The sequence below is a fragment of the Tympanuchus pallidicinctus genome, unplaced genomic scaffold (genome assembly GCF_026119805.1).
Source record: "Tympanuchus pallidicinctus isolate F22 unplaced genomic scaffold, pur_lepc_1.0 scaffold3, whole genome shotgun sequence".
Classification (NCBI taxonomy): Eukaryota; Metazoa; Chordata; class Aves; order Galliformes; family Phasianidae; genus Tympanuchus; species Tympanuchus pallidicinctus.
Window position 1 is genome coordinate 2281705 of NW_026294747.1, and position 23877 is coordinate 2305581.

A 23877-nucleotide genomic window follows, 5' to 3' on the forward strand; every position below is an offset into this window, starting at 1 on the left:
TGGCTTCTTTGATGTCTGTTAAGTCTGTTTGGATAAAAGCCCCTCAGTAAAAGAAAAACAGAATAACCCTACAATATGCTTTCTATATATAATAGAAATCTATAATACTCTACTGATTGATTTAAACTATTGCAGTTTTGCAAGCGAGAATTAATCATGTAATTCAGCAACTACACTTCTGAAGCGTGTTACTAACATACGGTATTTCTACTTTTTCACATCAGCTAAGGACAAGTTACAAAATACAAATGCATTGTGCTCTACTTCTTCACATCAATTCCCCCTTCTCAGTATCTAATGCAGAAACAACATTCCATTCCTACAGTCCCCTGCTCCCCTTTGCTGGCCTTGTAGCTAAACTGTCTTGTGCTGATGTGTGACCCACAGGTCTGTGTAACAGAGCTGCAGTAACGTCTGCTTTACCTTCCCCTGCTTTTCTTCAAGCTTGCCACCTCTCCACACTCTGTGTGTACATGACAAATCATTAGCTGTTTTAGACTAAAATGGCACCATGCTGATGAAGTGCCATGGACGATGTCTGACATCTTTTCCCCAGCTGAATCCCACTCTGTGCCCTGCTGACTTAGCTGGGCTGTTACAACACTGCATTTTTCATCAGTCTGGCTCCAATTGCCACAGCCCTAACTTCTCTGGTCTTCCTTCCTGCAGCACCTTGCTTCTTGTTACCCGCGCTAATTAGGAAAGAGCTGGAACAAATGAAAGGCCTTCGGATTTACTTGTATGTAGGCCCATCGCACGCTGGCACCAGTGCCAGTTTCAAGTGTGAGGACACGCACGGCGTCCTCAGAGGCCCGCTTCTCCTCGGCTGTGCCCATCCTCGCGCCGGTGCTGCGCGCTGCCTCGCTTACTGCCGCGCGGACCTTTGGCGGCTCGCGCCGCTCCGGGCACGCGGCCGGAGCAGGCGGCAGCTCAGCGCGGGGCGGGGCGCGGGGCCGCCTGGTCGGGGCGGCCGTAGGGCGAACGCTTGCAGGAGGCCCGGCCCGCCCCTACGCCGTGGCGGCGGCGCTGCGAGGTCGGCGTGCGACGGTAAGGCGGCGGGGCGGGGAGCGCGGGGCGGGGCCGGGGGCGCCGAACGGGGCGGGAAAACGGGGCCGCTAAACGGGGCCGCTGGGCCGGGGGTGAGGGAAGGCGTGGCGGCGGGTCGGGGCTGCGGAGGCGATCGGAGGCGCCTCGGGCCGCGCTTAGCGCTCCTGCTGTTAGGGGAAGCTGCTGAGAGCCGGGCTGCGCCGTGGCAGCCGGTGGCGTGGGACGAAAGCCGTGCCGCTGGAATAGGCGCTGCGGGCCTCTTTTACGCGGGCGAACGATGGCAGCGGATGGACTGCTGCGGAGCGAGCGGCTGAGCCAACAAGTGCGCCCGCCCCGCTCCGCGCTGCCGGCCCGCTGCCCGCCGCTGGGTTGTCCGCTCGGTGGGTTTTTTGTCAGTCTCAGTAACGCCGCTGGCTTCTGGGCTGGAAGGCGCTTTATAAGGCGTGCCCTGCGTGGGGGAAGCCGCGGCCCGGCGGCACGGCTGGCGGCCTGCCCAACGGCTGCGGGCCGGCGGGGCTCCCGCAGCTCCCAGCCTCGCCTCGTTGTGAAGGGCGGGGAGGGCGGCGCCGGGAGGGCTGTGCCGAGCTCCGAAGCGTGTGTCGGGGAGTCGAGTCATCGCCGTGCTCCATCTTCATTTCGTGCCTTGTGAGAGAGAGCGGGAAGAGTGGCTGAGGCCAGCGGAATGAAACTGAAAGCACCTGTGAAAATGCTTTGATTCGAGCGTTTCTCTGCTCCCTTTCACCTGTCACGTATTTTTTGCTTCAGCTGTTGCTGTTGTCTTCCTGTAATGGCTTCTTTATTGCCGGATCTTGCTGCTGGAGCGTTGGCAGTAGCAGACCTTCTGTTGTGTAGGTTGGAGATCCAGCCCCGCTTGTGCTGTGCTGATTTGGATAGCTGATGCTGCACCCAGAGGGAAGCACGGCGTGCTTTAGCTTTTGGGCTGGCGATGGGACTGTAGCTCTGCACTCACTGGCGCTGCCCCGTGCTGCCTGAGATGCTCTGTGAGTGCAGAGAGGATTGGGAGCTCACAGCTGGGACATCAGTGCTTGTGTGCAAGCAGAGTGCCAGAGCAGAAGGCTGATATGTGCCTCTAACAGTACCTGCGCTGATGCCTTAGATTTCTTGCATAGATTTATCCTATGCTTTTTGTGCTCTACTTTCTTGTCTAAAATAAAAATCATGCATCGCTGTAGACAAGTGTTGCTGTGTGTCGTTGCCAGACGATGATCCTGAGTCATTGCTGTAGAAGGAAAACATTTTTTAAATGCCAAGTCTTCTGGCTGTCTTGTAGAATCAGAATGGTGCACTCACTGAAGCACTGATGGAGTAGGGTTAGTTCTTACAGCTGTTGTATGGAGAAAAAAACGTCTGTGCGTTTTATATTCCTGTGTAATTGCTTGTTTATGTCTGTGTTGCGTCCTTGACACTGCTAAGTGTTTTTCTTCTAGTAGCTGCGAGGTGCCTTTGGAAGCTGCATCTGTTGTTGAGAGCTTCTTTCTTTCGTATTTGGAAAGTGGTGGTTGCTGGAGAAGTAGGCAGTTGGTGACAGAGAAAGGTGGTGCTTTCCCAGGAGCTTCCTTTTTTTGGAAGGCTTTTCTTGACTCTCTACTCCAGAGAGCTCATATGCTGTCAAACAGCCTTTCCTAAAATCAAAGTCAGAATGGTAGCCTCCTGTATAATACTGAGTTTTCAGAGGTAAGATATGTAGATTATTTCTGACTGTATACCCAGTGAAGGTAACATGCTTTTCCAGTGTTCAGTTTTTCAGTGCATCGTGGACTATGCTGCAAGTGCTTGTGATGTAATATAGACATTATTTAGCATCTGCTATGCCTGTGCTTTAACTGCTGTTACTGTTATTTACTATTTATCTTTTTTTTTTTTTTAAGAAATCTTTCTTGTATCGCCAGCATGCGTCACCATGACTCTTGCATGGAATGAAATTGCAGGAGAATGATTTGATATTTGCCCCGAGTCCTTTTTCAGCTTAATTCACGTGGGTAGCATGGAGCGAGGGCGTTTCAGTTCTGATCGGTTGGAACAGATCACAGTTCAGGAGGATGTTGAGTTCAGAATGCTTCACTGTGTGTATGATAGATAAATACCTCATTTGGCATAATCAATTGGACAAACATGTTTGTAATACTCTTGGAAGATGTTTTTCACTGCTCGTTCAGTATCTTTTTCAGTATCTTTATGCAGTAGGTGAGGCAGGGGAAGAGTTCCAGATTTTTCAGAACTCGCTTGCAATACAGATCAAGTGAATGGTAGCTGTGTTGAAAGCATCTCTTTCTGTGTGAGATGGGAAGTGAGTCACTTAGTCCAGGTCCCCTGCCATTATGGGAATGACATCATGCAGTTCCTCATAAGATTTCCTTTATTCTCGATTTTTTTCTCAGTCAAGAGAGCTGAAGATGTTTTCTCACTCAGCCACATTATAAATCCTTATATGTTATAAAATGCTTATTCATTCCCTTCTTAATCTTTCTTTTTTCTTTTTCTCTTTTTTTTCCTGAGAGGAAACAACTGACAATGTCTCAGAATCCCCACAAGCCACATTCAAGCGAAGAAAAGTTGAGTGCCTTGGAGGATGATCAAGAGAGCTTGGACAACTCGGAGCAGTCTATCAGGAACAGAATACAACAAAGTGTTCCAGGTTCGCATGGAGATGATACACCAAAGTGTAAGCACAACTGCCCTTCATTTAAAAAAAAAAAGTACAATTCTGTGTCTTCTGCAGTGGAGATGGTGATGGGGTTTTATAGTACTCTCTGTAGGTTTGTTTTGCAATTAAATATTACACAACTCCTGATCACTTGCTTTGAAGCTGCTTTTAACAAGTGCTTTTTCCTCCATTTTGTTTTAGCACTGAATTGTACACAATAACCACGTTGTTCTGAGCCACATATGTCTTAGATCTTTCTGTGTCTGCACTCACAGAAAGGATAAGCCCTACTCCAGTATACTGTAGCCAAACTGATGCCTGCTGTTTGCATGATCAGCCAAACCTTCTGGATTGTTGCAGCCTCTTTTTCTGCCAGAGGGCAGGGAAGGCCATCATCAACAAAATCATGCCCTGTCATTTTATTCCCCTCTTATCCAGACACACACAGGTGGAAAGTTGCACTTTTAATCCTAATGCTACTTCTGCTGACAAGGAGATTTCAGGACTGTCATACTGCAGGTTTATTCCTAGGGCATGTTTTTCTTTGCCATTCTGCTTTTAACATCAGAAACTAGATGCAAGATCTCTAATTACTTCTGGCAAATCTATAGATAAGATAAAGGGGAAGTTTATTTGGTTCCAGAGATTGAGATCAAAGAGATGGAATTGCTCACATAACTAGCCCCAGATTTCTGTCTGGAGAGTTCCAGCATGTAACATTTTATTTGTTGCATTATATTTTTATTGCAACAGTGCTTGTTATTACTGGAGTTCAAGTGTTTGGCTTAGAGTCATGTTGCATACAGGAGATGTACCCTGTGGAGGAAGACTATGGACATGTGAAAGTGAAATGCATTGCCTTGTCTTGCCTTCCATTGTACCACAAGAAAGTCATTGGTCTCAAGCGCTTTTCTTTCGGGAGGAAGCAGATATAATATGAGAATGAAATAACATGATTTAAGAGCATTCTTTGGTAAATGAAAGAGTCTCTTAGCTTTGAGTGTGTCTACTGAGTGAAGTCATCTGGCAGCTGGACAGGAGAGCACTCATTCAGCTGCAGGCTCGCTGTGCTGCTGGTAATTCTCTGGATATCAATCCTTGCTGTGTTCCCAGAGTTACTCTGCAAGATATACCTCCAGGCAGAAGGAAATCTGGGTTTGAGAGTGCTGCATGAAAAGAGTGAGATGGTAATGAAAAATTAGAACACTGCATGTATTCTTGGAACTACGCTGTATGTACTTGGAACAGCTTTGAAAGGCAGACAAGTGAAGGGCAGTTAGTTTTAAAGGACCTTTTCTATGTTACTAGTTTAAATCCAATCAAACTGGATCTTCAAATGAGGCAGCCGTGCTGGTTTTTCTGAAACATCTCAGTAAACCCAGCCTGGTTGGTTTCTTTCATGTTGGGAATTAATACATTGCTCCTGTGCTTGTACTGCAGTTGAAGTGAATGAATTACAGAGAGAGGAAGCAATTCAACTGTAGCAATTCTGTAGAGGTGTTTCCCTCCTGTTCAGCTGTATGTTTTCTGGAGCAGCAGAGATAAACCTTGCTATTCTTGCCTGCCTCACCCAAGGACACCAGTGCTGTAGCCTTCTCCTTTGTCAGTGTCACTGTCTCTCTTTTGACTTCACAGGCTGTTCTACAGTTGGCCACTTCCTTTGTCTCCTACCTCATGGAAGCTGACCTGTTTTTTTCAGGTGTGATGCTTCCTTCTGCTCACTTGTGTCCTCCAGGGCCCAGTTTGAAGCTGCTTGTCCATCCTTATCCCAGTGCCTGCCGTAGGATCTTTTGTCACTTGGGGGGGGGGAAAGGAGCCTGGAGAAGTGCCAGTCGCACTGAAAGTAGAGGGAATAATTATTGCTTAACGTCAGTGGTGGCTTGTTTGCTGGATGGTTTAGAAATAAAGTCACTTGAAAAGCATGAAATGGAAATGACAATGCCTACACAGTAATTAGAGGAATAGTGCAGTGGCAATGCTAGTCTTCTTATCATCTCTTCCTAGTGTAGAGAGAAAGATGCAGTTAAGCAATTCAAAATAAATATTTTGGGGCTTTTTGTTTGTTTCTTCAGATGTTGTTATCAGCAGGCTCTTCTCTGCAGATTTCCCTAGATAATTGTCTGACACTTTAATGTGTGTTGTAGCTAGCCCTCCTCGGCCCGTGTCAGTGGAAGAGTTAATGGAAACAGCTAAGGGAGTAACCAACATGGCCCTAGTACACGAGATTGTTGTTGATAGAGACTTCCAGATCAAGCCAGCTGAGTTACCAGAACACAGGTAAGATTGCTACCAAGTAGATATATTAAATCAATTCTCATTTGTGTAACTTTGGAATAACTCTAGTGGATGAAATAAAGGCTCTGGCTAGTTCTGCCCAACAGTGCCTGCTAGGGAAGATGTAGGAAGAAGCATAAGAAGGTAAGCATGCAGTCCTGTTTCCTCAGGAATGTGTGAATGTGGAAAGTGAAACTCCTCAGTAATTGCTGGGGCATGTTTTGTGGAAATTGCAGTATGGTTTCTGCCAGTGTCCCCTTATCCTGGGAGCCTGAAGCTGCAGACTTTGAAATATGCAAGTCTAGCTGCAGGCGCAGGTAGTGCTCTTAGCATCACTTAAGCTTTCCCTGCAGGTGGGAATAAGATGAAACTGATCATTTTAGCTTTGCTTTTTTTTTTTTTTTTGAATCTAATGTCTGTTTCTCCAGGGATACACATCTATGTATTTTGAAGAGACTTCTGTATTTTATTAGATTAGACCTTATTCCTTTTTAGTCTGGAGTCTTTCCTCCTGTCTGACCTGCAGTAGTCCTGTCCCCCATTAAGAGAGGCAGAACAGAAGTGGCTTTCATGTCTGGTCCCAGACTGCCCAGTGCAGCAAACCCAGTCCTATTGACAGATGCTTTGTCTGCTGTTCTGTTGTGTTTGGCTTTTTTTGTTTGCTTTGTTTTTCTCCCCATACAGAGAGATGTGGCTGACAGTGTGTTTCTTGGGTTAATTTGTGAAAGTGAGGGTGTTTTTACTGGGAGAGACTTGGACCACTGGAACAGCATTGTCTATGAGTGTGCAAGCTACTCCACTTTTGAGAGACTCTCGTATTTTAGAGTTCAGGCACCGATTTGCTCTGTGCTCTCAGCACCATCACAGACTCAGGCACTGTTGTCCAGTCACTGTTTGTCACATTTCATACAGGTTGTGTACAATTCATGCATGGTCCCATGAGCTGGCACCTCTCTCTATGATGGAAGTGTTTGGAAAGCATACCTAAGGCCTGCAGAGCTCCCTGTTTTGTGTTGTCTTCTGTCTCAGCATCTTTTGGGGGGATTCCTGACAGGTGTCTTCTGCTCGTATGTGATGGCTGACGATGAATGCTTGATGTAAAATGTCACAGTTAAAGCAGTGCTTTTCAATTCAGTGTCTGCTTTTATTCCTTGTTCCTTCTTATGGTTTTCTCACTTGAAAAAGTGCAGTGTTGGTGCCTAAGTTTTCTGGTATGCCTCAATACCATGAAATACCATGAAATTTATTTCAAGATTTTTCAGGGGAGAAGAATTTTAAACAAATTTTCTTCTTTCCATGTGTTCTTCTCTCCACCTCCCTTAAAAAAGAGGGGTGAGAGGGAGAGAACCAACCCAGTCCTTCAGTAACTTGGTTGCTTTTCTCACAGATTCTGAACAGTGGCTGCAGTTGTTCAGCACAGTGTCAGATTTGCATCTCTTCACCAGATCAAAGGAACAGATATATTGCAGAGATCATCTTACAAAGAGTGCCTCAGTGTAGTGATCCAGGACTGCTCCTAGTACAAGATCCCTCTGTTCAGTGAAAGTTTTGGCTGAAGAGGCACTCTGGAATCTTCCTTGGAATAATGGCTTTGTTGTGTTTGTATAATTTGAGTCTCCCACAGCTTGAATGTTTGTGTAGGGAAGTGGTTTGAGGAGAAAGCAGTTGGAATTCATTTGTTGTTTATAGGAACTGAACGCAGGCTTTAGCTCGGGGTAATGGCCGTATTTATGTGTTGAAGTGCAAAAGCTTTCATGTCACAGAAGTTGCTTCATTTCTGTTATGTTTCCTTAATTAATTTTCCTTAGTCAAAGGAATGTTAATACTGTCCTTCTGAAGATGAGGAATAATTTTTATCTGTTTTTATTAGTATTCCAGCGCTATACTTCAGAGGTACTTTCAAGGATTTTAATTGGTAGCCTTCTTTGCTTGTGTCTAACCATTTATTAGGGTATGAGCCGTGCCAAATTTTGTGCCTACTTTATCTTGCCTGAGTGACAAAATGATAGTTTTCTTCTCTGTCAGTCCTCAGGTAGTCACCATTACATTATCTTCACATTACTGCATGCTGTTCTTCGGGAGCTGCAGGTACCTGCATGTGGTGGTGCAGACACTAATACAGTTATTTTGAACTGGTCTTATTTATCACAGCTTGGAAAAAAAAGTAAGGGAGATTGTGCACAAAGTTTTCTGGGATTGTCTGGAAGCTCAGCTGAAGGAAGAGCCACCGACATACGACCACGCAATTAAACTGTTGGGAGAAATTAAAGAGGTAAGGTCACATGCTACCAAAGTAAATCATTGAGTTTTTATAGATGGGTTGATGGGAATGGGCAAAAGGAGTTAGAAGTCTTGGTTGTTCATAAAGGAGGCTCTTGATTGTTTTCACTACTGTCTGATTTTCTCTGCACGTAATTAAGTTGTGTGAGCTGAGGAGAGCGACTTGAATGTGCAAACAAATGGGAAAGCATGTAAAATGAATCAAGGTAGGTTTCATACTTCCAGGTTTCCTCCATGTTATGACAGTCATGTTGGGTATGGAATCACTGAGATGTCCCAGCACTGAGTGGACAGAGCCAGGTGCAATAGTCTGAAGTGTGATCAGTACTACAAAGCACTTAGCACTTAGTGACTTCGTGTCACAAAGAGTGAGGGGAGACATTTGAATTTGGAGCTGACAAATGGCTTCGTGGCCTTGTTCAGAAAAGTGCAATTCTGCTCTCAGATGGCAGTAAGTTTAAATGACAAGTGGTGCAATTACTGCTTTGATCCCTGCTGTGTGACACTGAGAACTAATACACTGTTCAAAACTTTCTGTTTCAGAATCTTCTGTCTTTTTTATTTCCTGGTCATACAAGATTAAGAAACCAGATTATGGAAGTTCTTGATCTGGATTTGATAAAACAGGAGGCCGAAAATGGGGCTCTGGACATTGCTAAGTTGATAGAATTTGTTATTGGAATGATGGGGACTCTCTGTGCTCCAGCTCGAGATGAAGAAATTAAGAAACTGAAAGATATACGTGAAATAGTTCCTCTCTTCAGGTACTGAAATGGTACATACTGTCATACTGAGTGTCCTTTAAATAATTATAGAGATGTGTGGTGTGGGGGTGTTTGCACCAGGGCAACCTGCAGATCTTCATAGAAATGAAAGAGCTGTGCAGGGATGTGGCCATGGGTGTGATGGGGGAGAGATGTTCCAGAAGTTTTTAACACAGACCCTTCCTGTTGGGGTGAATTGTATTTGTGTGGCTCCAGCCTGTTAGCAAAGGGTGTTTTCTAAATGCCAAATGTGTGTAAACTATCAGATAACAGGTGAGCAGTTTGTTTGTATCAGGATTTATTATCAACAGCAGGAGGGGAAGAAAAAGCAGTTGCAGGAATAGGGGGTACATATCACTGTTCTTTAGCCAGTTCTTCCTTTCCCCTCAGTTTGAGCTGTCTCCCCCCAGTATAATATGCTTTTAGTTCTACCAGGGGCATACATCCTGGGCTTAGGAGCATTGAGGTTTCTGCTTCATCACTGTGTTCTCAGCTGAATAGCTCGAGTTTGAGGAGATCTTATTAACCTTGTTTTCTAATTTGATGACCTTCCGAGAGTTAAGGTTTGACTTGGCAGAATCGCTACTAGCAGGAGGCATGTTGCTTTGAAAGAAGAGGCTTTGGTTTTGTTTTCCTTGGGTCTAATTACTTGCTTCCCTGAGCAACTGAGGTTGGCTATATAGGCAGCCAACAGATAGTATGCAAGCTTGGAAACTCAGACATCTTTCTGTCTGTTCAGCTTTACATTGTAAAATTTGGGGAATTTATCCTATGGGGCTAGTGAAGTTAATTCTGTGGGGACCTTTCTTCAGGAGAACAAGTTTTATTTTGTATTTGGGAGATGCATGTGTGTGCATGCTTGCTCAAGCTTTTTTTTTCTGTCTCTGAAATTAACCATCCTGTTAACGTTTCCCACGCGTGTTTTTGTTCTTTCCTTAGGCAATCTGCAATAAATCTTGTACAAATAACCTCTTGCACTTCTGCAGCCTTGAATAACTTTTTCTGTTTGTTTGTTTAGAGCAATTTTCTCTGTGTTAGACCTAATGAAAATGGATATGGCAAACTTCGCTATCACTAGTATTAGACCAAAATTAATGCAGCAGTCTGCTGAATATGAAAGAAAGAAGTTTCAGGAGTTTCTTGAGAAACAGCCAAGTATGACTTTGTTTCTTTCTTTCTTCCCCTCTGACCTCTCAGTACATGGTGTGTCTTTGCTTGTAGATCATAGAAATAAATCAGATTTCACATTAATTTTGATATAATTCATGTGGTAAATGACACCTTGTGCCCCGAAACTGAGGTTTGAGAAAAATATACAGAAACAATATATCTGCACTTAGCACGTGGCCATTAGTTTTGTTTCGGTTGATGAGGGGCATCATAGCATCTTCTCACTTCTGATTTCGTGTAGCTGTGCAGTGTTAATATTGTTTTAGATGTTCTGCTTAATGCAGAAAATAAAATGCATGTCAACAACTGGTATCATGGATAATTAGAAGTAGTAACTAATGGCTTTATCTGGAAACTAGTGATAGAAAAAAAACCTAACTTTGACAAGGAATTTCCTTAACGAGACTTTTTGTCTCCTACAGATTCTTTAGACCTTGTCACAGACTGGTTGCAGGAAGCAGCAGATGATCTTGCAAAGCTGAGACATAAAAAGTTACCTCCCCCCAGCAGTGCTGTTGGTGCTGCTGGTGGAGCTGCTGCGTTGTGCTCCACTGCCATACAGAATCAGGCATATCTGAAGCTGCTGAAGTGGGATCACACAAACAGGCCTTTCCCAGAAGTAGGTATCTAACAAGAAAAATGATTTCCATGCTTGTTCTACTACCTTTCTGCTCTTGGAATGTAGCCAACTGAAATTACAGCACTAAAACATTGATCTCTTGATTGAAAGTTCTTGTGGTATTTCTTTTTCAGTACTCAGTTGAAAAAGAAACAGTTGTTTCCCTTTTGTTCCTGATATTTGCCTGCTGAGTAGCTGCTGCTCTTTTCTGTGTCTGTGTCTCCAGCTTATTAATTCATGGAAGTTGCCTGAGGTAGGGCAGAACTGGGTGTCCCAGGATTGCCTGGAGTTGGGCTATACTTCCTCCATGCCTGCAGCCCTCAGCTCTCCTTTGAATGTGAATGGTCTTGTTAACGACATCGTCTCTGGAATACAATAACTGACAAAACAAAATGTTTAAGGGAGTCCTTGAGTAAATGACTTTCAGTTAGTCAGAGAATACAGAAACTGTTGTTTTGGTAGCTGTTCCTCCTGGTCCAGCATCTGTCATAGTTTCCAAACTCTGATACAGAAGTTGGTTCTTCCGTGCTTTATCATCATTCAGCTGTTCCTCTTTGTGCTGTAGAAGTTAGATCTGGGTTCAGAGACTTTCCAGCCCCCCTTGGAATCGGGGCTGCTGTGTCTATTTCACATTGTCACGGAGAAAGCAAAGGTGGCTGTTATTCAGTAGGATGTGGTATTTCCTGAGATCACGTGTCTTTTTTTGGAGCAGAAGGGCCAGGAACTCATGGTGGGAAAAAATAAACAGCTCCTTGTTTATAGGAACAACAAGGCAGAAAAGTTTATCATCTTTGTGTTCCTTTAAATCCATTTGAGAGGCTTGTGTAGGCATTCCAATTCAGACTATTCAACACGTAATGTTTCTTACCAATATGAATTTTCAGGATTTGTCAGATTAAAACTTGCTTGCAACCACAAACTCAGTAGTTGTAGGCTGGGATATTGGCACTGTTAAAACTTTCATTTTTCTTGAGAATTAATGCAATAGCTGTGTGAGAGCACACCACTGGTCTTGTCGAGCTGCCTTCATTTTGCACATCTGTAACGTGAGCAGTGCTCTTCCTTTCCTCAGGACTTCTTTTGGTGATGGTTTGTTAGTGAATTTCTTGCAGCTCTCTCCAAAGTGTTTGAGCCTGGTCACTGTGTCAGCATGTCCAATGGAGTCTGATTTGGTCAAACAGACCAGTGTTTGGTATCATAAAGCAGAATATTGCGATGTATCTATAGAGTAGTATTGTGCATTACATATTAAAATGCATGTTTGTATTTCCAACCTCGTGGAGAAGAGCTAGTCATAATCCACACTATATCCATAGGATCAGATCAGAGATAATTTGGACTGGAAGGGACAGCTAAAGACTAACCAGTACCATCTTCAGAGCCTTCTGTGCTGAACTTTACTCAGCCTAGTACGTAGTTTTGATTACTGTCTTATTCACTAGACATCTTACCTAAATAGAATGAGACTTTCTTTTGGATATTTGCTTTTGGCAGATACTGAGAAAGAGTTAAGGTCTTAGAGTTACCTGAATTATCCTAGCTGGCATCTCCATTTCATTTCACAGCCTAGTGTACAGATCTCATCCTGTGCTGGCTTTCCTGTTCTCTGCAGACAGTGCTGATGGACCAGAGGCGCTTTCAGGAAATACAGCTGGAACTGGAGCAGCTCCTCATGGCTGGGACTGTCCTTCTGGTCACGTTCAATGCAGCGGGCGCAGCCCTCATCGATGTGCCTGGATTTGCTGAGAAAATCAAAACCATTGTCAGGGTGCTGCTGACAGGAATGCATCTCCCGTGAGTACTGAGTAGCCCTGTTCACACGGTCAGCTGCAGTTTATGATGGCTCCACCAAACGATCAGTTTCAGCCTCGCTCTGGTTACGGAGTGCAATACACAGAGGAAGTGATGGGGGCTTCTTATTAGCTGAGGCTGACAGTTTTTATTTATCTTACTGATCCAGAGCCAGCTTTTTGGTAGGGCATGCTCATTTTTTAACATCGCGTTACTGACCATACCAGCATAGAGCTGATTTCCTGTAGCTGTGCAGTGTTAATATTGTTCTAGATGTTCTGCTTAATGCAGTAAGTAAAATGCATGTCAATAACTGGTATCGTGGATAAGTAGGAGTAGTAACTAATGGCTTTAGAGCTGCGTGTGTACAAGCAGCAAACTCTGCTCACAGTTTTGGCTGGGCTCCATCGAGACAAATGGCACAAATTAGCTGCCCCCAGACTGAGGTTGCTGTGCACATTGTGGGTTGACACTTATTCTTCATGTTGCTCTGAGATGGCTGTAGACTGAAAATCAGCTCATACGTGTATGGATTGCACAGGCTGAAGGTTTTCTTTTAATGCTATCCCATCCCCTTGTGTTACAGCTGAACGTGACTTTCATGTCCATAAAATTTACTTTATTATTCTCACATTATCTGGATTACTTTTCTTCCACTATGTTCGATAAATAAGACAACTGTAATTGGATACTTTATTTTCAAAAGATGGGGAAAGTGTGAACAACTCCAGTAGCTAAGCAGTGCTCTACTCCACATTCCGTAGCTCCTTTAACCTGAAGGAGTCTTTGGCCACCATTGGTGAGAAGGTGTGTGCTGAAGTCAACGGCTGCCTTTCCCAGCATGGCTTTGCACCGTTCACAGCTGAGAAAGAGACTGTGCTGAAAGGACAGATCCAAGCAGTGGCCAACCCTGATAACACCATCTGTAAACTAATAGGTATGCTTTGACAAAAATACTCAGTTCTCACATGACAAAGTGTCTCTATTTATAAAACTGTTAGTGGCACATCATGCATGGTTTCTATTTTAATTTATTTCAAGTATGTGCTTGCTGTGCTCTGTGTTTTACATGAGATTAGAATCTTTCTAGCTGTCTGTCTCTTCTGAAGACAAACCAAAACTCTTGGCCTAACTTTTCCAGATTCTCGAATTCAGAAGTTTCTGGAGAATTGTCTTGCATCTGGTCACCAGAAAGCGGTACCGACTGTTCCTGGAGGATTAGGCCCTATTCAGAGAGAGCTGGAAGAGATTGCTGTCAAGTATGTTCGTCTTGTCAACTACAACAAGATGGTCTTCAGTCCTTACTACGATGCTGTTCTTGGCAAAATACTGACTAAGGAAGAACCCCAGCTTGTCGGGGTGCCGGAGGAATCGTGAGCACAGTTTGTGTACCAATGCAGTATTAATTTCATCAGCTATTTTGAAAAATTGCACCCGTATTTGTCTAGGAAAACAGCTCTCCATGTCAATACTATTTCCTTTTAAGTCACTCATGCTGCCCGATGAGGAAAATGCGTGAATTGCAATAGGGGTTCTGAGATAAGTGATGAAGGAGGGATACATTTTTAATGTAAGTATGCAACTTCTGTGAGGGAGTGTTGTGGTAGTTTTCTGGCTATAAGATTTCCAGGCAGGTGCTATGTAGGAAAAGTTAAACAGCCAAACTCTGTTCTTAAGTGGTTCATTTTAGTGTTTTTTATTCTCATTTGTCGTGAATTTGGTTTTGCTCATCCACAGCAGGTTAGCAGTGGTCCTTCCCTGCAGGGAAATGTGGCTTTACAAAAAGATCTTACTTTAAAGACTTCAGTAAGCTAAAACTCTAGGTAGGAGAAACCTTAACAGGCGAAAGACAAAGCCAAACAGCACTTACTGTATCATTATGGTTGGTGTGGTAGGCTACTAAGTTTTTCTTTCAGCATTTTTCTGCATTTTTAATAGCTTTTTTTTTGCTGTTTACCTGCAGATGTTACAGAAACAGAGTGTATTTTTGTAGCAAATTTTCTGGTTATTGGGTAACTGTCCTCTGCTTTGTACAGTACTTAACAAGGTGGCAATCTTACAGATTGCAGCTGTATTTATCTCCTGTAAAGACTTCAGAAAGGCAGAGCTGAAATGTTTTGATAAAAGTGGCGTTTCTTACCTTTTTTTTGCTAGTAGTTTTTATGTGAAATACTGATTTTGAAGTTAATCTGTGCCATTTACAGAAGGTGGACTTTAAGTGTGTTAAACTTTAGGACAAAAGTTCTACTTGTTTTTTAAAACTACTACTTGAGATGGCTGCGTTTTCAGTCATGTCTTCAAGGATATCCAGGAGGTGCAGAGCACTAATTAAAGTGCGAGTGAATTTAAATTGTAGTGGGAAGTGCATTATTTAATATTAGTTTGAATACGCAATGAATGTTTTCAATAGAAGATTTTATTCTTTTTTACATTACAGAGGTGATTTTAAAACCTTAAATATTGAAGGTCTTGAATTTCATTAGTTATGTGTTGTATAGATGAGGGTTCACAGAAGAGCTCAGTGATCTTGCAGCCTTATTGCAGTTTTAAGCTCAGCTAGGAGGTAAGTGCAGTTCAAGTTTTCCTCTAGCTCTTGAGCTCCATTATTGTTTTCATAAATTCATCAAATTTTGATTACTAAGTTCATAATTATAAACAGTAAGTGTCCAAAACACTAGACTGTACCCAAAATGTTGTTTTCTCTAAAAAAAAAACCAAAAAAACAAAAAAACCACCAAAACCAGTGATGTGAAATGAATACATGGCCCTCTTATTGCTGACATCCAGGTTCATTTCATTAATCAACTAATCAACCAACATAACAGCCCATCTAAAAGAAAGCGCTTGGTTGGGAATCAGTGTTGATGCTTTCTTTGCTGGCTTTCTCCTGAATGTCAGCAGGCTGAAACTGCTGTGAGTTCAGAGGCAGAGGGGTTAAGCAAGAGCTTTTGTTCTGTATTAGCCTCTGCAACTATAATGTGGGTTTTTTCTCACTCATTACAACCCTGCATTTCCCAAGGGGGAAAAAAACCCTAACAGTGAAACTTGAGTAAAAGATCACTTTTCCCTTGGCCAAGTTTACTCAAATAGCAGTGTGGATGTCTTTGGTAGCTCAAAAGGGAGTAGGTTGGTTAGCCAACAAAAAGTAGAGTGGGTTTTTGATATGGTCACAGGATCACAGAATCACAGAGTTGTAGGGGTTGGAAGGGACCTCCAGAGATCGAGTCCAACCCCCTGCCAAAGCAGGTTCCCTACAGCAGGTCGCACAGGTCGGCATCCAGGCAGGTCTGGAACATCTCCAGAGAAGGAGACTCCACCACCTCCCTGGGCAGCCTGTTCCAGTGCTCCGTCACCTCACTGTAAAGAAGTTCTTGTGCACATTGGTGCACAACTTCCTATGCTGCAGTTTCCAGCCGTTTCCCCTTGTCCTGTCTCCACTCACCACTGAAAACAGTCTGGCCTCGCCATTCTGCCCCCCACACCTTAGATATTTATAGACCTGGATCAGGTCCCCTCTCAGTCTCCTTTTCTCAAGGCTGAACAGACCCAGTTCACTCAGCCTTTCCTCATAGCAGAGATGCTCCAGGCCCTTCACCATTTTTGTGGCCCTCCGCTGGACTCTTTCCAAGAGATCCCTGTCTTTTTTGTACTGGGGAGCCCAGAACTGGATGCAGTGCTCCAGATGAGGCCTCACCAGGGCAGAGTAGAGGGGGAGGATCACCTCCCTCGACCTGCTGGCCACGCTCTTTTTAATGCACCCCAGGATGCCATTGGCCCTCTTGGCCACAAGGGCACACTGCTGGCTCATGGCCGACCTGTCATCCACCAGGACACCCAGGTCCCTTTCCGCAGAGCTCCCCTCCAGCAGCTCATCCCCCAACCTGTACTGGTGCATGCAATTATACCTCCCCAGATGCAAGACTCTACACTTGCTTTTGTTAAACCTCATCTGGTTTTTTCTTGCCCAGCTCTCCAGCCTGTCCAGGTCTTGCTGAATGGCAGCACAGCCTTCAGGCGTGTCAGCCAATCCTCCCAACTTCGTATCATCAGCAATATCATCAACATCATCAGCAGTCAGGATACTACAGAGGTCTTCAAGGTTTCTGCAGCTCCTTACTGTACTTTGTTATTAGTCCGGAATCCATCTTGAAATACAGTCTCTAGCTCTGGAGCTGCAAAAAAATTAATTCAGTAGTCTGGGTAATAAAGGAACTACTCAAAGCATGTTTGCAGTTTAAAAAACAATACAAAACAGAAAAACCTGTTTTCCTTTTTGTAATTGAGAGTTGCTGAAGTTTAGAACCGAATGCTGTTGTTTTACTATTCCCCAGAGGCTTCTTTTAAAGGCCTCCAAACTAAGCATAGGACAAGCAGTTGGATGTTGTGAGGTGCTGGTCTCAGGGATGCAGGGAAGAACAGCACAGTGTTTAGAAAAGCACGTGACTGATGGCAGAATGAGTGGGACTGAGTTATGGGCAGGTAAGGTGGTACTTACCGGAGTGCTCCCAGCCTGTGACTGCCTACTCCAGCCTGCTGTGACGTGGGAGCACAGACTGTGCTGCTGCTCATGCACGTGTACTGCTCACAGGGTATATCCAGTAAGTTCATCTCTTCTCTCAGTAGGGATCTGTCCTGGGCTTAGCGTAGGAAAAAATGCAATGCTCACACCTGGCTCTGGGCTTGCCTTTGGGGGTTACACACTGGAAACCTGGAGTGCCTCTGTTTCTTTAAGCTTCTGTAGGCCTGGCCACTGGAAAAGATCTAAAAGAGACTGGAAGAGGTTCCCACGAAAAATCACGTTAGTGACTTTTCCCTGGTCATTGTTTAATGATTATCATTGACAGATAGTTTCTCTGCATTGTCTTTAAAAGCAATAGGCAGATGTAATTAAGTGACAGAGCAAAAAAGAAAAGGTAGGATTGATATGGCTGCTGTACCTTACCTCTATGTCAGTATTCATACATGCGCTGTTCCATCTTTTCTTTCTGGTAGATAGGAGCAATGACCTACAGTTATCTCTACTGCTGGTGGTGGGAATGTCCTTCAGCTTGTCTGGGTACCTGAATTCCCTGTCCATCGTGGGTGTTCTTACAGTCTCAGGAGAGCACAGTCCTGAATAGTCCATTACAAGTTAAAATCTAAAGTATATATAGTAACTGCTTCAAAAGTTCATATGGCTTTTCTTTTTTTATGAGCTCGTTTAAAAGTAACCAGTTAACCTCAGTAGCTAATATATTAACACTTAATCATGTGCAAGCTAAGTGGAGGACTAATGCAGGTGTCCAGGAACAGGCTGCAGTGGCTAGTACTCCTGGCCAGCCCACATTACAGACCTGTAACTGGTCTGTGTTACATTGGTAACTTCTTTAAACAGTCCTGGAATTCAAAGTAAAGGAATACTGTTTCCTCTAGAGAAACTGAACAGAAAGCTAATTCCTGTATGTACGCTCTGATCAATTTCCTGTGATGGTTTTAATTCTTGGTAACATTGCTTTCAAAGTTGCTGAGTAGTATTTAAAAAGTAATTTGTTGTGTTTGAATAAAAGCAGAATGAGGCATGATGTTATCGATATCCTTTTATTTTAAAGGAATGTTTTCTCCCACTTTCAACTACAAAACAGATTCCAAACATTCTGCCATAAATAAAAACGACCGGTAAGGCAGGACACTACATGGACAAAGCTGAGAACAACTGTCTTCCAGAAAATGTGAATTAAAAATGCTTCACAATTATAAGCCGTCCAGTTTTTAAAATAAAACTGCTGAAAACCCACAAGATTTCAAGTGGTAGATGTGAACACCCTTGAACAAAATGCAGTTAGACATTTTGCACTTTTGGTTCTGAAAACCTAGTTTTGTTCAGAGCACATTCTAAGATTGTTCTGTCTGTTTTTGGGTCAAGAACCATACAGAAGAGAGGCACCACAGTAACAAAACCATTTTCAAGATTTTTTTTCTTTGCAGCTGTCCCTTTTAAATGCGTTACATTTAAGAGACTGACAAACTCAACGCAAGTCCTTGTCACAGTAGAACTCCAAGCTTGTTTCACCGGATTCTCTTTTGTTGTCGTGCTCTGTAAATGTCGTGTACAGGGGGAACTACTGAGCCTTTCTCCTCATCGTCGTCAGAATCCTCGTTTGATCTCTTGACAGCCTTATTGAGCATAGCATTGTTTTCCACAGGTCCATTGCCTTCCACAGCTATTTCAGGTAGGCCTCCGGTAATTATCCGTACAGCTTCATCAACAGCTTGAGAAAGTGATTAAATTTGTGATTAGAAAGCTGTTTCAGCAAAGCTGAGTACAGTTACAATCCTGCTTTTGGAATAAAGATTAATAATCGTGCCAGCGGGGACACCAAGACACAGTCATTCTGGAGCTTTCAGGAACACAACATCTGCAGAACAAGCAAGCAAACATCTGAAGAATTAAGTCTCAACTGTCTAAAACTTGGAGCTGTTGCAGGCACTGCTTATGAAGTAAATGCTGCTGCATCGGCTCGAGCTCCACATCCACATACTGAGGTCAGCTTGGAAGCTTAATAAAATAGCAGGGCCTACTGGGGCAATGCTAGCCCTAGTTCATGACTCAGCAGCAAGTATGCACAGCAAGCCAGTTTCTGGTTAAGAACAGAGAAAACTTCCAAAATACCGTATATAATTTAAGTAGGAGTTTTATTTTCCTTCTAACGGAAAGCAAATCCTGGCTTTCTCTTTGATCATTTGCTTCTTCAGCCAGCAGAGGAATGAAAAGCACCACGTGAGTCATCTCCCATGGAAGCCCAGCGTACAGACCTGTCCTCTTTGTACATGCCAGAACTCTACCTTCACTGTAGGAGCTAAGAAAACATTGTTCTGGAATTGTCCTCAAGCACTGCTTCAGTGTGCAGGCAGAGTTACGTCGACCAAGGCACAAAGTCAGATGACCAAAGACTTGGAATTTTCTCTAACGAAGTTTGCTAAATGCATTTAGCATTTCCTTAATATCTTGCTGCTAGGTAATCCGTAACCACGCTGCAAATTTGTAATTTAATTAATTACAGTTATTATGCTGCTACATGTACTGCCTTCTTCTTTGAAGGGGTGTTCTGAAAACCTTACTTTCTTTTAATGTTTACCACCGAAATGTTACTGAAGCAGCAGCTGGTGATTTTCAGCTTTTTTTTTTTTAACTTCATGTTGATTTCCTGCACAGTTGAACAAACGTCTCTAGATTGATCCCAGCCTACAACCACAGCCAACTCAACAATATGCTCTTAAATAATAATTATACATCTGCAGCTATACAGGAGGCCTGAGTTTTAGACAGTAATATCCATATGTAAAGTGAATCATACGCACTACCACAGACGGCAGAGTGAACAAACAACTTGACTTACTGTCTGGCAGTTTGCATCTTCTGAATATCTCCATGAGCTCATCCACTTGAACAAAGGGACCCTGTTTTGTTTAAAAAAAAAAAATAAAAAAAGAGATATTTCAAATAGAGTTCGTAAATAATGTGGTTCTGTCAAATTAGAACAGCTTCTACAAATTTAAGCTTTCAGAGCTCACCTGAAAACAAATAGGAGGTGGCAGGAGCTTCATTAGGACGACAGCTGCTGGTGGAACAGGAAATACACCTCCTGGTACAGGATGTAAACCTGGAGCTGTGGGAAGAAAAAGTATGTGAATCCAGTGCAAGACAGCAAGCCTTGTATTGCTTTAACAGCTCTATTATTAGGTGCGGATAATTACTACTCTGTTACTTTTGCCTAATTACATATGGTTGAGTTACTGACCTAAAGTCTATGAGCAGTGTATGCAACAGGTTATTACCACTTGCCAGACACAAAATCTACTTGTACTTATTTTCATGTGACCTTAGATGTGGGTAAAACATACACGCATACCCTTAGCACTCCACTTAAGCAAAGCCTAACATTTAAGAACAGATCTGTGTGACTGAGGCAGTCTGTGTGATTAGGTTTGCTGAGCACCCCAGCTAATAGCCTGTTGCTGTGTAAACCACAGCCACCGCGGACTGAACTTCTGACTTACGTGCTAAGTGTCGTGGCTGAAATGGAATCATCTGCTGGGTGTCTGGTTTGGGATATTCGGGTTTTCTGTCAACTTCATCTTTGAGAACAGGCACAATGGACGGCGCGACCACGGGGTCTGGGATTATAGCTGCCAGCTTGGCACGGGAGACGTCCTGTGAGAGCCAACAAGACAGCACTGAACTTGGCATTACCACGTTGTCTAAACTGCAGAACAAAACATCTCTCTGGACCACTCATTTCTTCTCGCTTTATCATAATGACAACAACAGCTGCCCTCTTAGAAGACCATCTGGGTAAAGCTTGCATATTGTCATCACACACTGCAGTCCTACAGTGGGACTGTTCAGCTGGGAATGGAAACACGTGGTTTTGTTTCAGAATGGAGCCGTATTTAGCATTTTTGAATGGCACCATTTTTAGGTTGAGAAGATTTAGGTGAACAGGTGCAGACCATTAAGCTTCACAATGACCATTTCTCCCTCATTTCATTCTCTGGCTTGCTCTAGCTGGAAAATAAACGAATTGTATGGCAGTTCACGTGCATCACTTCAAGTGATTCTATTATGGTATGTCACAAGAAACCAAACCAGCTCCTGGCCTGAATAGTCTTAGGTACACCTCAGACCTACGCTCTCTCAAACACACCTGTGACTTCAAAATATCTCTGTTGCAATGCCTTAAGACAAAAACATTCAATGGCTCACTGTGACTCGTTCCCACCTATCAGATCACTTTAAGATTGTGAAGCCCAACAGTTGGGCTGTTTTGCTAACTTCACTGACCTTTTCTTCTCCTCAGAAACCACTTATCTATATAAGAAATAAAAGGAAGTTGAGGCACTTGTTTGGAGATAGGAGCTGAAGGTTCTGCTCCTACTTATATAAGGGAAAGAGCAGTTTCTCCAGCAGAGCTGTTTCTGCCTCTGGCAGTCTATTAACACACAACTCCCATCTTACCGACTTCCAAAGCTCTATGGACTGGCAGGGGACTCATGCACCACTTAAATAGATGTGGTCAGAAATGTGATGGGAGACCACTAGGCACAGGCTTCTGGCCTCAAATTTAAATTCCAAAAAGCGGCACTGAAGCACTTTAATTATCATTTACAATTGAAACAAAGGAGGAAGATTCTACCAGGAAAAAAAACAAGCGCTAAAGAAGGAACCGCTCAAGTTTGCTATGACTGAAACCAGTAACAGTAAAAGGAGGCATTACCCACTTACTTACCTTATAACCAAGCGCCTTAAGCTCACTTGCAGAGCAAGGGTACAAGTCCATGAACTTATACCTGTCTACAAGCAGAGCTGTTTCTTTACCCTCGTATTCTTCCTTGAATGCTGTAAACCTCCGTTTTTCAACTTTGAGGATACTGGCAAGGTCACCAATGTTGCTTTCAAAAGCTAGAAACCGAGCCCAGATTTCCCTGTAAAAGAACAGATAAACAGACAGTTACTGAAGGAGAAAAAAAATCCAAATTATAGAATCTCAAGATGAGAGATGCTCATGAGGTAAATCGGGGAACACATTGCCATCTCTAGCATTTATTAATTTTGATCTGTAGCATCCATTACTATCCCAGCGCCTCACGTATTTTGGTAAAAGCTTTTAGCAGTAGAGGACTTGAGTCACCATACACTCAGCTCATCTCTGCAATAGACCCTGTCATGAAAAGGAAAGGAACAGGTTGCCCAAGGAGGCTGTGGATGCCCCATCCCTGCAGGCATTCCAGGCCAGGCTGGATGTGGCTCTGGGCAGCCTGGTCTGCTGGTTGGCGACCTGCACACAGCAGGGGATTGAACTGGATGAGCACTGTGCTCCTTTGCAACTCAGGTTTGTGCAAAACCTCATGTCTAACTTGAGCAACACCTGACCATACTTCTGGACATGGTTCAACTTCCACTTCGGAGTTCACCTTTGAAGAAGATACTGCTTTTAAATAATCTGTTTTGTTGTTTGTTTGTTTTTTCCCTTTCTTTTAAAGGAAATGTGGAACGACCATGCACAGCAGGGCAATAATTGATTTCTTAGTTTTGATGCCTGTATCTGACAGTAATAATAATGGTGAACACCTGGGACACAAAAGGTCTAGTAAACTATTCTGCAGAGAATAAATTTAAACAGCAGCAATGAAAATGTGCCAGTGAGTGGTTAATCTGTGCCTTTTTTGGTTCATTCATCGTTTTATTTTGGTTGCTTGGGCACAGTTCAGCATTCTCCTCACCTGAAAGACATCGTCAGCTCCCTTTCCTCACCTACCTGAAGCACCACTGAGTGGTAGGTGGCGTAAGCTGCTGTAACTATTGAGTGCTTACCATGCAGCAGGATCTTGCACTTTCTCCCTCACAATTCCATGTCAACAAGGTTTTAAAAATCAACAAGTGAATGGCCGTCACTGTGAGCAGGGTAGGAACCTGCACAAATCTGTCTGGTTGCTGCTATTTTAGACAGCATTAAGGGGGAAAGGAATATCTGTAGCTAATTCTCTCTTTTTCTCTCGTTACTTCGTGCTACTTGTAGTTGAAAGTGGCTTTTCAGTGTAGCAAAGCATCTTTTGCAAACTTACCCTGATTTCTCAGGTGGGAGGCTCCCTGAAGTTAAAACACGCTCAAACAAAACCCTTGTGTTGTTGTCCTCTTTAAAAACAGGAGGAAAAAATGAAAAATAAAAATTATACTGAGTAAAATACAGCTCATTTTGGTGTGGACACTGCACTAAAGACTGACATTCTGATACCTTGATTTGTTTTTCAGTAATGAGAACAAAACCTGAACATGCATGCAACAATATAACAGCGTTAGACTCTACTGTGAATTTGCTATTTGCAAATTTCTTTTTGTTGTCACAATACACTTGTCCCCATAGAGGTTCTTTAGTAACAGCACAATTGCTTGCCATTTATTCAGGATAACTGGTTTTTTTTCTCAGCTTTCTTTAATTACCACAACAGAATATCTCAGTAACTTTTAATTGGGCCCTGTTGTATATTCCTCCACAGCTATTAGACCAAAAGTTCTCACTTGTGAATGAGCAGCCAGCTCACTGTGATGGAGATCTACAGAAAGGCCTTGCATTTATTCACAGAGACCGACAGCTATTACAAAATTACTGACACTCTGACTCAAAAATATGTATATACTTATGCTTACAGGTGGCAGAAGAAAGCTCTACCTCTGCTCAGCTCACAGAGGACACAGCCCAATGCTTCCTCGGGCACCTCAGTGCGTGAAG

General features: G+C 43.3%; 2 protein-coding genes across 8 annotated transcripts in view; one reads left to right on the forward strand and one right to left on the reverse strand.

Annotated features, from left to right (window-relative positions):
* The first annotated feature begins 959 nt into the window (after positions 1 to 959).
* Positions 960 to 23816, forward strand: TCP11L1 (t-complex 11 like 1). Of its 7 annotated transcripts, none has more exons than XR_008209516.1 (11): positions 1420 to 2742; positions 3567 to 3730; positions 5857 to 5989; positions 8138 to 8258; positions 8810 to 9030; positions 10049 to 10185; positions 10623 to 10819; positions 12432 to 12613; positions 13375 to 13547; positions 13752 to 15173; positions 23798 to 23816. XR_008209516.1 is itself a non-coding variant. In XM_052695650.1 (10 exons), exons 2-10 carry the CDS (start codon positions 3580 to 3582, stop codon positions 13985 to 13987), a joined length of 1551 nt encoding a protein of 516 aa, XP_052551610.1. In that variant the 5' UTR covers positions 960 to 1047; positions 3565 to 3579; the 3' UTR covers positions 13988 to 18171. The 7 variants fall into 7 exon arrangements, 4 of the variants coding, with proteins under 4 accessions (XP_052551610.1, XP_052551608.1, XP_052551611.1 ...); XR_008209515.1 differs by lacking the exon at positions 23798 to 23816 and adding an exon at positions 18199 to 18287; XR_008209517.1 differs by lacking the exon at positions 23798 to 23816 and having other exon boundaries at positions 13752 to 14180; positions 15048 to 18171.
* CSTF3 (cleavage stimulation factor subunit 3) overlaps positions 18172 to 23877 on the reverse strand; it is a 43898-nt gene continuing 38192 nt past the window's right edge. Inside the window, exons 16-21 of the mRNA XM_052695647.1 lie at positions 23213 to 23282; positions 21877 to 22072; positions 20648 to 20801; positions 20162 to 20256; positions 19987 to 20047; positions 18172 to 18858 (exon numbers count right to left, since the gene is read on the reverse strand). Of these exons, the coding sequence (XP_052551607.1) occupies positions 18656 to 18858; positions 19987 to 20047; positions 20162 to 20256; positions 20648 to 20801; positions 21877 to 22072; positions 23213 to 23282 (779 nt within the window). The 3' untranslated portion in view covers positions 18172 to 18655. The remainder of the gene's footprint in view (positions 18859 to 19986; positions 20048 to 20161; positions 20257 to 20647; positions 20802 to 21876; positions 22073 to 23212; positions 23283 to 23877) is intronic.